Raw genomic sequence first — 13,269 nt, forward strand, 5'->3', positions numbered from 1 at the left:
GGTAACATGCAAAAACCATAAGAACAATTTATAGAAAAACAACCACACTGTTAAAATAAAAAGTTTTTATTAAAGATTTACCAATTCTGACCAAGGTAATGATCGACCGTGATTCTCATAAATTGATGATGAATTATGCTACCCATCTCCTCACTGAGGAGACATACATTTTTGGACATGGACAATGTGTGAATTTGTTTTGCTTGACAACGCATATTTGATATAAGAATTTTGCTCTTTTTTTCCTTTTAAATTGAGAAGTGAAGTGGGAAAGAGAGAAAATAAATACTTGTTCACAGAAAAAATAAATAAAATTTAAAAAAAAAAAAAAAAAAAAAAAAAAAAAAAACAGAAGCAATGGAACAGCCTTGCATTGTTCAAATTGGAAGTGGTTCAGATGAGAAACAGCCCAGGTCCCTTCTTGACCCAGAAGCCCCCAACAGTTTGTCCTCCTCACTGGAACACAGGCAACTGGGAAAGAGACTGAGTTGCCCATGTGGGAATCATTTGTGTATAGTTCCAGTTCTAGCTCAAGGGCCAATTAAAAAGTCACACAGTCAGTAGAACAGAAGTAAGCCACAGAATATCTATCTACACAGGCTCTCAAATAGAGAAAGAGAATAATCCTCCAACATGTATACCCAGAATGAGACACACCAAGAAATTCATGTGGGTCCCCCAAATATGATCCCAGCTCTTGGTTTTCCTTGGCCAATCCCCCATTACATAAACACATAAATGACAGATACAGAATCACTACAAAGTGATTTGGGATGGGAGTGCAGCAGTCACTTCATATAAAAGGTGACATTTGGGCCCAGAGATTTAGGATGGCTCTGCCCCCATAGTTTCTTTACTGACTTGCTGACTGACTGATAATAACTTTGAGAGAAATGAAATTAAAGGCTTGAAAAAAACAAACCAATCTGTGGGGCCATTGAATATTATACTACCTACCATCAAGTTCCTCTCCATAGAACAAAATAAATGCTTGAGTCATTGTTTGTTAGCTCAACAATATGTGTATCATATTAACCTGAAACAATTTATTCAGGAACTGCTTGACTCTTGGTATTCAGAGTTAACTTCCTTCTCAAACTCCCAACTATCTCTCTCTCAGGGATTTTAGATTCCTTTAAAAACAAACAAACAAAAAAATCCCACAACATTCATGTTTATTGCAGGACTTGCATTATTTCTCATGTCTGATTTTGTTCAAGTCTCCTAAATCTTTAAAAAGATACAAAACCATCTAGGCCTGTAGAGTTATATTTTTTGTGGCCTTCTCCTGCCTTCTGGACCTGGATCCTCGGTGATAAGTCATCTCCATGTTTACTATTCCAAATGTGACCAGTCCAGTGTTCTGGGTAACAGCAGAAGCATCAGAAATCTCTCAAGAAAAGCAGTTCTTTTCATTGGAATACAGTCATGAGAAGCATTACAACATAGCAGATAGAGAATCAGCCTTGGAGTCATGAAGATCACCCCTGACAAATACTGACTGTGGGGGATCCCAAGCAAAATTATTAAATTATTTTTAAAAAATTTAAATCAAGTAACTTTCTCTAAGGCTTTAAGTTGAAGGGGAGGTACCATTCTGTATGAGTAAAGAAAAACACAGGCTCAAGACCAAAAAAAAATTTAATACTACAATGCCAGTGCCAGGAGGGAAGTCAGAAATGAGAGGGCTCTAAACATAAAACAGAGGATGTTAGCACATAAGTCTGTAGATCATAAAGTATAAAATGTGAAAGCTGAAAGGGATCTACAAAAACATAATGTTGACTTTTAGAGCTAAAAAAAAAGATCTTAAGACACCCCAATCCAAAACAAACCAAGACCCATAACACAGAAAATTGTTTTGCATGGCTCTGCATATTTGTAATGATTTTGTTTTCCTTGCCTTCTCCAAGTGGAAAGCTGGAAGGTAGGGGAAAGAATGGGGGATGGAAAAATGAAATAAAATTGAATTTTTAAAAAGAAAAACTGAGGGGACATGATTAGTAAATTAATGGCAAATCCAAGACTCAAACTCAAGTTTTCTAACTCTTAATTCTTTCCCCTCCAGATGCTTGGACTGGTTTGGAGAAGCATCTGCTGCATTCCAGATGTTGCAGATTCATTCACAGGCAATGATTCTAGCTCGATGTGGCTCCTCAGCTTTCCCTTTGGGCTGACTTGAGTTAAAGAGTTTGTCTTTGATCCACTGCCTCTCATGTTCTTCATCCACATTCCTCCCTAGGTAGGGCTGAAGAAAGCCCAGAATTCTCTTCTTTCTGGTCCAATTCTCTTAGAATTCTCTTTGTATTGGTTCTCTTCTGAATTATAAAGCTGATCTGATAAATTAGCGTCACAGTCAAAGAGAAGACAATAACCTGGAGAGAAAGAAGAGTTATTCATTTACTTGTCCATTCATTCAGAAGTGTTTACTGAGTATGTAAGTTCCTGGACAGCTAGGTAACATAGTGGATAGGGCTCCAGACCTGAAGCCAAGAAGACTCATTTTCCTGAGTTCAAATTTGGTCTCAGACACATATTGGCTCTTTGACTTTGGGCAAATCACTTCACACAATTAGCCTTAGTTTCCTCATCTGTAAAATGAGCTGGACAAGGAAATAACAAACTCATTCTGGGATCTTTTCCAAGAAAACCATTCAATCACAAAGAGTCAGATACAATTGAAAAATTGCTGTACAATAAAAACAACAAACTGTATATCTTCCTCCCATGCTAGGACCTATAGCTCAAGGAAGACCAATAATGAAACAATAGCACCCATTAACCATGGAAGCAACTCACAACAATGCTGTGAGTTAGGTAGCATTAACTGAATTTTACAGAAGCAGATAAGGCTAAAACAGCTGAAGACACAATGACCTTTAGGTCACAGAGCCAGTAAGAGTCAAATCCACCAACTCTCCAGATTCTACATCCAAAATTCTTTGGAAATAATAAAACTCACTTTTTGTCTCAAGTCTTTGCTGGCGGCGCCATGGGTCACCAACTACTGGAGCCACCCTAGCAAATTCAGCCGGAGGCCTTGATTGTGGGGTGTCTGTTGGAAGTAACATAGCCTGATCTGCAAGTACAACCTCAACATGTGCCGCCAGTGCTTCTGGCACTTAGCAAAAGACATCAAGTTAAACTAAGCCATTTTTATAGATTTTGCTTCAGTGATTATTCTGACGACCAATGACTATCATTTTACTGGACTCTGGTCAACTATTTAGCATTCTATGCTCATTTGCCTACAAAATTTTAAAAGGTCAACTTCAGTTAAATGATTAAAATAATAATAATAATAATAAAATTTACAGTATCACATCAAGTTGGGGTGAGAATATTGTATTTTGAGAAATGGGAGCCGTTGCAAGACTGGTAGCTTTGGGAGGGCAAGAATCTGTTCTGTTCCTTCTGCATAATATTGGTATAGAATCTTTATCTTTTTACATATAGCATTATGGAAGCTGCATAATAGAGAAAATACTAGGCTAAGCTCAGTCACACAGCTGGTAAATCTCAGAAGCAATATTGGAATCTAGGTCTTCCTGAATCCAAGCCTAGTACTTTTTGTTCTCAGTGGATAAAGCATTGGGCTTGGTCTCAACAAGATCTGTGACTCTAGACCAGTTCCTTAACTTTTTTCACCCTCAGTTTCTACATCTGTAAAATGGTAATAATAGCAACTCCACCCCACAGGATAGTCATGAGATTCAAATAAGAAATTGTATGAAAGGCATTTTGCAAACTTCAAAATTCTCCTTAAATGTGTTGTTATTCTACTGTAATCATAACTCTCTTTACCTCCATTGCCAAAAGGCCCAGAGCCAATCCAGCAATCAGATATAGGTTACTCCGTCCCCAAGTGACTATCTTCTCCAAACAACCTTCTGTGTAGATCAAACTTTCTGCCTTCCAGGCTTTCAGATTCTGGGTTCCATAGCCACACATGGTGTTAAGAAAATTCTACAGGAATAAAGGAGTCAGACACATACACCCAAAAAAAAAAAAAAAATTAGACATTAGGTTTGTTCTCCAACCCTTGCAAGTAATTTCAATTCACTTTGACATACATTTATTTAGTACTTACTGTGTACAAGGCTTAGCACCAGGGGCCAGTCAGAATAGTTGGGATATATGTTCAACTACCTTGCCCTTTGTTCTTAAGAATTCTCCGGATTCAGAGCAAGGCTTGGCAGACTATCTTGACATATTCTTTGTTTTTCTTTTAAGTATCACTAATGGCTTTTATTCTAATAACATAGCCATTAACAGATTTATTCCTTTCCCTTCCCCAAAGAGCTTTCCTTCAAGAGCAAGAAAAACATCTAGGCAAATGCTACCAAAATGGCAATCCCCATCAACTTATTCTGTATCCCACAAAAGGAAAATGCTGCTTTTCCCTATCTCTTCTCCTGCATTAAGATTTCTCTAGGCTCATTTCAACATTACTTCCTTTTGCATATTCTATGTTTCCATTAAATTTAACATCTTATTTTTCCCAATTACACATAAAAACAATTTTTAACATTTTTTTTAAATTACAAGTTCCAAATTCTTTCCTTCTCTCTATCCCTTCCTTAAGAAGGTAAATAATTTTATTTCGTTTTAGATAGATAGATAGATAGTTATATATGTGTGGTCATACAAAACATACAATACATAATATTTCCATCTTAATCATGTTGTGAAAGAAAACACAAACAAAAAGAAAGTTTTAAATATATATATAATCGATGTATATATATATATATATATATATATATATATATATATATATATATATATATATATATATATATGTATATGTATATATCAATCTGCATTCAAATGCCATCAGTTCTTTTTCTGATGTGGATAAAATTTTTCATCATGAGTCCTTTGCATTGCTTAGAATAGCTAATTTATTCACAGTTGACTATAGTACAATATTGCTGTGTACTTCTGCTTATTTTATTTTGCATCATTTCATGTAAGTCTTTTCAGGGTTTTCTGAGAACATCCCATTTGTCATTTCTTATAGCACAATAGTTCTATACCACAACTTTATCAGTCATTCCCCAATTAATAGGCATCCCCTTAATCTCCAATTCTTTGTCATAACAAAAAGAGCTGCTATAAATATTTTTGGTACATATGGGTTCTTATGGGTACAATATGGCATTGCTAGGGCAAAGGGCTCTATAGTCCTTTGGACACAAACACAAAATTCTCTCCAGAATGATTCAATCAGTTCACAATTCTACCAACAGTGTATTAATGTCTCCATTTTCCCACATCCTCTCCAAAATTTGTAATTTTCCTTTTCTGCCAATTTGATAGATAAAGAGTAGTATGTCAGCATCTTTTAAATTTGCATTTTTCTAACCAGTGGTGATTTAAAGCATTTTTTCATATGACTATAGATAGCTTTGATTACTTCATCTGAAAACTGCTGCTCATATCCTTTATGTTCACTTCACCCTATTTACCTCAGTTTCCCCATCTGTCAAATGAGCTAGAGAAGGAAATGACAAACCACTCCAGAATACTCGCCAAGAAAACCCCAAATGAGATCATAAAGAATCAGACTGAAAAATTACTGAACAACAACAACAAAATAAAAAATAATGTGAGAAGGGAGAGCACCAGGAAGCCAAAAAAGTGTCAGAGGTGAGACTTGAACCCAGGTCTTCCCAGCTCCAAGGTCAGCTCTCTACATATCACACCACATTGTCTTTCAGATCTATGATTTTACTGTATATAAAATGTTTACATTGTGCCAATCCATAGTTCTCCCAATGATGTATCAGAATGGTTAGTAACCTTTTGAGAAAAAAAGAGATATTTTCAATGCTGAAAACTATCTTTATATGTAATTGAAGGGGAAAAAATACTATTAAGTGGGGGGAAAAGAAAGAAAAGAACTATTTTCAGTAATTAGACCTTTATAAAAGGTCTGAATTCAGACCTAATGATGTACATGTGCCTGCCCTCCAACCACCAGTCTAGTTGAGTGCAGAGAAGTATATTGATGGAAGACTGGACATAAGATGAAGTTACTTCCAGTCCCAACAAGTGTACTGGAAGATAGAGGAATTATAAACTACCAGTAGAGGGAGCCCACACACAAGTAAAATCAATCATAGCTCTTTAGCAGAGCAAATACAATTAATTAATTTGGTAGCCTTTGTGTTGTAATTAGATGCTTCAATAAATTCTATTCTGCCACTTCCCAGATTGGTCCTGAGTGCTTGAGGGTTATGCAGCAGAGCACCAGTTGTGTTCTGATAGGCTCTTCCAGGATGGGAAGGCTTTGAACTCCAGGCTTGGCAGTTGTGGGCCTGTTACCCAAGGAACATTGTGGTTAAAGCTGGAGGAGCTCATCCTGAGAGCATCAGACTCCAGTTTTTCAGCCCTGGAGCCTAAAGGAAACTATATTTGTCTAATCTATATATATATATCAAGTTGGCCCCCTATCATGCGCTACATCCCATTCTTGCCTCCGATTCGAGCATCTTGCCATTTGTGCTGTGACTGTTTTCATCAAGACTATCTCTTCTTGGGAGTTCCAGTAATCATTCTTAGTAACAACCCAAGTCAATATTCCTTTCCCTAATCATCACTTCCTCTGTTTAGAACATAAGCTCTCGGAGGACAAGATCTGTCTTCCTTTCCTATTTGTATTCCCAGCACCTTTGTACACAACAATAAGATTGCAATGGTCAGCTATGATAGACGTGGCTCTTTTCAATAATGAGGTATTCAAGCCAATTCCAATAGACTTGTGATGGAGAGAGCCATCTGCATCCAGAGAGAGAACAATGGAGGTTGAATGTGAATCATAACATAGTAATTTTCACCTTTGTTGTTGCTGTTTGCTTGCTTGCTTTTTTTCTCTTTTTTTCCCTTTTTGATCTGATTTTTTCTTGGATAGCATGAAAAATGTAGAAGTATATTTAGAAGAATTGCACATGTTTAACCTATATTGGATTATTTGATGTCTAGGAGGAGGGGAGGTAAGGAAGGAAGGAGAAAAGTATGGAACACAAGGTTTTGCAAGGGTGAATGTTGAAAATGACTTTGCATTTATTGTGAAAAATAAAAAGCTATAATAAAAAAAATGCAGGCTGAAGAAGTTTGGGCAGTGGAAAAACATGAAAGAATTTTGAGCAAGAGAGAGACATATTAGGCTCCAGCTTTGTCATTTACTAACTATAGAACTTCAAGCAAACCAGAGCAGCTTTCTGAGTCTTGCCTCTGTCAAATAATGGTCTCAGTGGTACCTAGGGTTATTCCCTCAACTTCTTTTTCTTGTCTAACTACTATAGGCAGCATTTCTAATATTATGTCAAGCAATGGACATCCCTTTTTTACCTCCAAATATAATGGAAATACTGGAAAGGATTCTAGTTCGTTTCCATTACCAATAATGGTGATATATGTCTATGTTGTTGTTCTATCATTTCTGAATCTTCAAAACCCTGTGGACCATAGCACACGAGATTTGGGGGAAGAATACTGGAGTGCTTTGACATTTCCTCCTCCAATGAAATAAGGCAAAGAGCCATCTTCAATATTCATGATCTTTATCTGGCCCCTAGACCCAGATGATTCTGGAGGGGAAAGTGAGGCCCTCCCTCATTCAAATCCTACTCACTTGCATGTCATGGCATCCCCTCCCTGACATTATCATCAAAGAATAAACAAGACAGAGATTGAGTGACTTGCCCTGATTCATATAGTTACTAAGTACCTGAGATTAAATTTGAATTCAGGAGGAAAACGGAAAGGGTCACATAAGAAAAGAGATCTATTTGTGAGGTTCCAGTCACCTTTGACAATCTGAACAATAAAACCAACTTCATTGTCGTAGTTTTTATTCATGATTTAGCTTGCCCCAAACCTTAATGAGGGATAAAGGACAACTTGAAGTCACTTTCTGTAGCTGTGACTAGTCCTAGTTAGTTTTTGTTTATGGGATAATAGGGCTTCTAAACAGAGATTCCCAGGGTGGAGCCCAGTCTAATCTAGTTAAGAGTAAAAAGTACCTCAAAAGCAAGAATGCAATGACATTCCTAGATTCTCTATAGAGAAGAACTTCTCTAAGGTGTAGTCAGGATGGCTTATTGACAGAGAAGGGAATATTATATTGATGTTAATAATATTAAAATAAATTGTCCCATCACTGACTTTAAAATCATTCATCAGACAAAAGGAACAGCAAAAGGACCCTGCTTATAACAGGCACTCACCTGTTCTTCCTCGGGGATGCAGCAGGAGAAAGGGACAGCACAACGTTCCAAGCTTGGATTGGAAATGCTGCAGTCAAAATATTCATTCTGGGACCAGTCTTTGTAGGAACGCACCCCACAGCACTCAAACTGGAGAGGAAAATCAGCATTAGAACCAGAATATCTGGGAGGGGAGCCTTTGGCTTCAGGCTGAGCCTGGCCTTTGCATCCCATAGCAAAGAAATGGTAAATCTGTGGAACTGGTACCAAATTAGCCATTGGGTGGTTGTATGATGTAGAGGCCCATTGCTGGAGGGAGGTCACACGATGGTATTTTCTATTATCTGCAGGAAACACAGGGGCTTAATTATATAGGCCCAGTGAATATTGGAGAGTCCAGGATCACCTGCAATTTCAAAGGCTATAGTTAAGGAGTCACAAGCTCTGACTGATTCAGTCCTAAGAATGTGATCTCTTTGAAAGGAAGGACCCCTTGTAGCTACTTTAAAAATGATTGCTGAATCCACAAGCATTTAAGTGCCAGGCACAAGACTAAGCATTCAACATGCAATGATAATAATAAAATTGTTCATGAACTCAAGGAGTTTACAATCTACTACCACATGCATGAATGATTGAGTCTGAAGAATGTACAAAGTGATTTGAAGAGGGAGAAAGTTCTAATAATTGGGGGAGGGATCAGGAAAGCTGCTCAAGGAGGCAACACCCAAGTTATACTGTAAAGAAAGCCAGGATTTTATAGAGGGACCTGAGGAGAGAGGCTGTTCTAGACACAGGACCATTTGTGCAAAGACGTGAAGGCAGGGGATTGAGATGTTAAGTTCAGGAAACAGCAGGCCAGTTGTTTTAGAATGGAAAATGCATGAAAGTAAAAAGTCCAAAAAAAAAAAAAAAAAACACCTCGGCAAATAAAGGGGAACTTGACTGTAGAGGGATTTAGATACCAAGCTGCTCTAAGAGACCTTCCTTAGGGCTCCAACATCTGACTCCAAACCCCAGACTCTTTATCCAAAACCTGGGCATTTACTTGTGTGTCAAATTACTGAGCTGAGTATAGGTCCTACTTCTCCCCTTCTGTCTGGTTTATAGGAAAACTAAGTGAAGTCATTTTGTAGGAGATAAACATCTTTCAGAGTTCTACAATCCTGCTGATAAGGCCAGAAAGATTTTATTTTACATTCTTGCAAGACTGGGTGTCTAAGCTAGTAGATGCTCCCTTGAAGCACAAAAACACAACCTTTTATTCCCCATCCTGAAATGTAAGTCTCTCCAATTCCCCATTGGCTGGGTATTACAGAGGTTACAATCTATCCAGAACAACTAATTTTCCCCCATGTGAGTGTGGGTCTCCATCTCTGATTACATTTTATAGTGTATTATTCTAATTTATAGTTTCCCTGGTTTTAGTTTCATTTCTCTGATTTAAGTTTCATTTCTCTGGATTTCTATCATTTAAATTTCTTAACTCTGTGATTCTTATAAACCTAAATAGAGTCCAGAACTGAGGAGGGGGATACCCTTTACACTCTTCTGGACAGATTACCATCCAGAGGATTGTGCCTGCTTCTAGCAATTCCAGATAGAAAGTATTCTCATAAGCCAGAGAATGTCCAGAAGAAGGCAGCCAGGGAGGCAACACACTGAAACTGGATTTTTGAGAGAACATAACTAACTTTGTTTTGTGTTCTAATTGTTGTTTTGCCTTATTTTTAATTTTTCTGTATGACATTGAATGTATTTGATGAAGGCTGAATAAGATCCCCAAATATTTGGTAGGGAATGGAATCAGCAAAGAGCCTGATTTACTGTAAACAATCTGGAAGCCTAGCTATTCCCAGAAGCAAGCAGGGAAGAGCACTGAAAAGATCATCTCATCCTTAAGTAAGCCTTTTATTAAATGTAGAGGGCCACAGATAGTGGGGGAACTCTGGGTCAGGTATAACACCTTTCAGCCCAGAGGGAAATTGCTAACAATGTCTGGTTCGGCTCCCCATCTCCCCTAAAAGGCTCTCAGCTTTCCTGAGAAGTCAAGGGGTGGTCACAACCTGTATTTTGATCGAAGCAGAGTAATACCAGGTGGCAAAGAGTGATACCATATGGCCATCTACATACAATAGCAAGTTGTTTATGTGGCCCATGTGTGCAGTATATACTTAGTGCATGCATAGTGTTGTTTTGATTATATAAGGGTATGGGGATATATAAGAGTGAAAGAATTTGGAATAAACAGACTCCATATTTTAATCATCCTAGGGAGACTGATCTCATCACTCCTCCACTAAGACAGTATGTTTTAATCACCCCAGCATGGGGGCTCTGGAAAGCATAGTATATTTTGTCACCCCAACTTGGGGGCGCTAGAAAGAAGGACACAACATTTGGCGCCCAATGTGGGGCCCTAGAAATACAAGATCTTGCAAAGCAGGGCACAAATCAATTCAACTGACTCGATTGGTGACTTGATCAGCCGAGTTCAGTGGAGGAGTCCCCATGATCTTAGGAATAAAGTAAGTATAGAAATAGGAAAGTGTGAAGACCAAGTTAGCACCCTGGATACCTTAGAATCAGCCAGAGTCAGGATAAACAAAAGACCTTTGTCTTTATTCTTGGTCTTTAGGGTAGAAGTGCATTGGATGGATGCAGGATCTCCATGACTTTCCTTCTCTTTGTCTACCGCCAAAAGTGACTCTGGCTCATCTTACTCCACCCCATTAGTCCCTCCTACAATTCTCTGTATACACCAAATGATTGAGCCAGCACAGAATAGTAGGAAGGGCTACTTTCCAAGAATATGCTAATAGAGTATTGTCCAATTGGTAATTAGTTTTAAGTGCTCAGTTGTCCTACCCCAGTGCATCAACTCAGAGTTTCATCCCTTTATATCTCCCATTTTCTTTTCTTTTACAACACAGGTGGTCATGCCCTCCCTGACTTCTCAGGAAAAGAGGTGAAAGCACTAAAAAGGAGATGATCACATCCTCCCTGACATTTCAGGAAGAGAGATGAAAAAGGGAAGTAAGGATTGCTAGCATGTTTCTGGGCCTGAAGGGTCTTACTAGAGACAGGTATGCACAAAGTCATCAGCATGAGAAGTATTACACAAGCACATAGCAATAATGCACAGGCTATTAGTGATGACTCTCCCCCAAGTTGGTGCAGGTTCAATGTGGTGTAACAAACATGAATTGTACATGCAAGTAGTGATATAACAAACAATATTAATCAACATGGTCTTGTAAAAGATTTCCAGAAGTCCTAGAAGGAGGGTATGTAAACAACAATCACACATATGCCTCCTTTGGCAATTAAGAGATAATCCAAAACCAATCTATTGTCTATTGCTTCATGTGTCAGGGAATCCAATGATCCCTGCAAGTTTTTGAAGTCCTGCAACAGTCTTGTCATTTCTCAGAAAATCCAGTGGTTCCTGAGGGTCTTCAAGTCCTACAACATTCTTATCATGTCTCAGGAAATCCAATGATTCCTAAGGGTTTTGAAGTCCTACAACAATCTTATCAGGTCTCAGAAAATCCAATGATTCCTGAGGGTTTTCAAGTCCTACAACAGTCTTATCATATCTCAGAGAATCCAATGATTCCTGAGGGTTTTGAAGTCTTACAACAATCTTTTCATGTCTCTGGTATTCCAATGATTCCTGAGGGTTTTGAAATCCAACAATTTTTGATGTCCATGAGTCAAACACCATAACTGCCATGTTCTTTCAGTGATGGGCACAGTCAGCAATGGAACCAAGCAATGTTTCTTGGGTCTTCTCCTTCATTTCAAGAGTCTGCTCCATCTCTCTCCAATGGACAAGGTGAATACGGCTCATTGGCACCCATCTGATTCCTTCTCCATCTTTGGAGATACAAGCAAACCCTATCCCCCAAGCAGTTAACCTATCTGGTGCCTTCCATTCACCACTTTCTGGGTCTTTCCACATCACCTGGAGATTATCTAAAGATAGTGGAGCTGCTCGCACTGGACACTGACTGCCCTTCCAGTGAGTTATAAAACCTGTCTGCCAGAGCCAGTGCATCTTTGTCAAAAATCAAAAAGTTAGGGGGCAGCTAGGTGGCTCAGTGGATAGAGCACCAGCCCTGAATTCAGGAGGACCTGAGTTCAAATCTGGTCTCAGACACTTAACACTTCCTAGCTGTGTGACCCTGGGCAAGTCACTTAACCCTAGCCTTGGGGGGGGGGGGTAATCAAGAAGTTAATAGTATAAAGAGCTAGATTTAAAAGTTCTCTAAGGTTACCTGTGGCTTCCACTTTCTTTTGTTTTTGGAGGAGCATCTTAATGTCTCTATTTCTCCTCTCTACTATTGTCTGTTCTTGAGGATTAAAAGGTATGCCAGTGGTATGTAAAATCTTATACTGTACACAAAAGTGTGCAAAATGTTTAGAAGTATATGCAGGTCCATTGTCTGTTTTTATTGCTTGTGGCACACAATGCTTGTATAAGGAATTCAGTGACCATTCAGGCTGTTTCTTTTGCTGCTGGTATTACAAAAGTGAATCCTGAAAAGGTGTCTACCACAACATGAATAAAAGCAGACGACCAAAAGATTTATAATGGGTCACATCCATTTGCCAAATTTCATTGAGTCTCAAATCACTAGGGTTCTTCCCTGGAGGGAATGTAGGAGCGTGGAAAGGAATGCAAGCTGTTCAGGATTTTACTGCTCCTAGCTACTTATCTTGTTATTTCAAATTGTAAAAGTAAAGTTCAAGCAGCCTAATGTTATTTAAAATGAGATTCTTGGGCTTTTTGAAATAAAGAAGTATTGGCCAACATAATTAGAAAGCTATCTGCCTTTGATTACCATCAAAAATAGGACCTGGAAGTCCACTATGAGAGTGGACATGCAAGATATAAATCTTACCTGGATACTTTCTCACTTTCTCTTGAAGTTCCTTAAAGAGCTGATATATATTAGAGGCTACAAATTTTATTTGGGCTGTGGCAATTCTTTGTACCATACCTACTGAATAGGCTGAATCAGGTATTATATTTATGTCTCCCAGATAATAA

General features: G+C 38.3%; 1 protein-coding gene across 2 annotated transcripts in view; it reads right to left on the reverse strand.

Moving 5' to 3' along the window:
- Positions 1–325: 325 nt before the first annotated feature.
- The window catches only part of LOC141563972 (tetraspanin-33-like), a 37,741-nt gene continuing 24,797 nt past the window's right edge, over positions 326–13,269 (reverse strand). The window contains exons 6-8 of one of the 2 annotated variants that reach the window (XM_074305824.1): positions 8,235–8,363; positions 3,805–3,966; positions 326–2,375 (exon numbers count right to left, since the gene is read on the reverse strand). In XM_074305824.1, the coding sequence (XP_074161925.1) occupies positions 2,223–2,375; positions 3,805–3,966; positions 8,235–8,363 (444 nt within the window). In that variant the 3' untranslated portion in view covers positions 326–2,222. The remainder of the gene's footprint in view (positions 2,376–3,804; positions 3,967–8,234; positions 8,364–13,269) is intronic. The other variant, XM_074305835.1, reaches the window with a different exon arrangement.

The sequence above is a fragment of the Sminthopsis crassicaudata genome, chromosome 1 (assembly GCF_048593235.1).
Source record: "Sminthopsis crassicaudata isolate SCR6 chromosome 1, ASM4859323v1, whole genome shotgun sequence".
Classification (NCBI taxonomy): domain Eukaryota; kingdom Metazoa; phylum Chordata; class Mammalia; order Dasyuromorphia; family Dasyuridae; genus Sminthopsis; species Sminthopsis crassicaudata.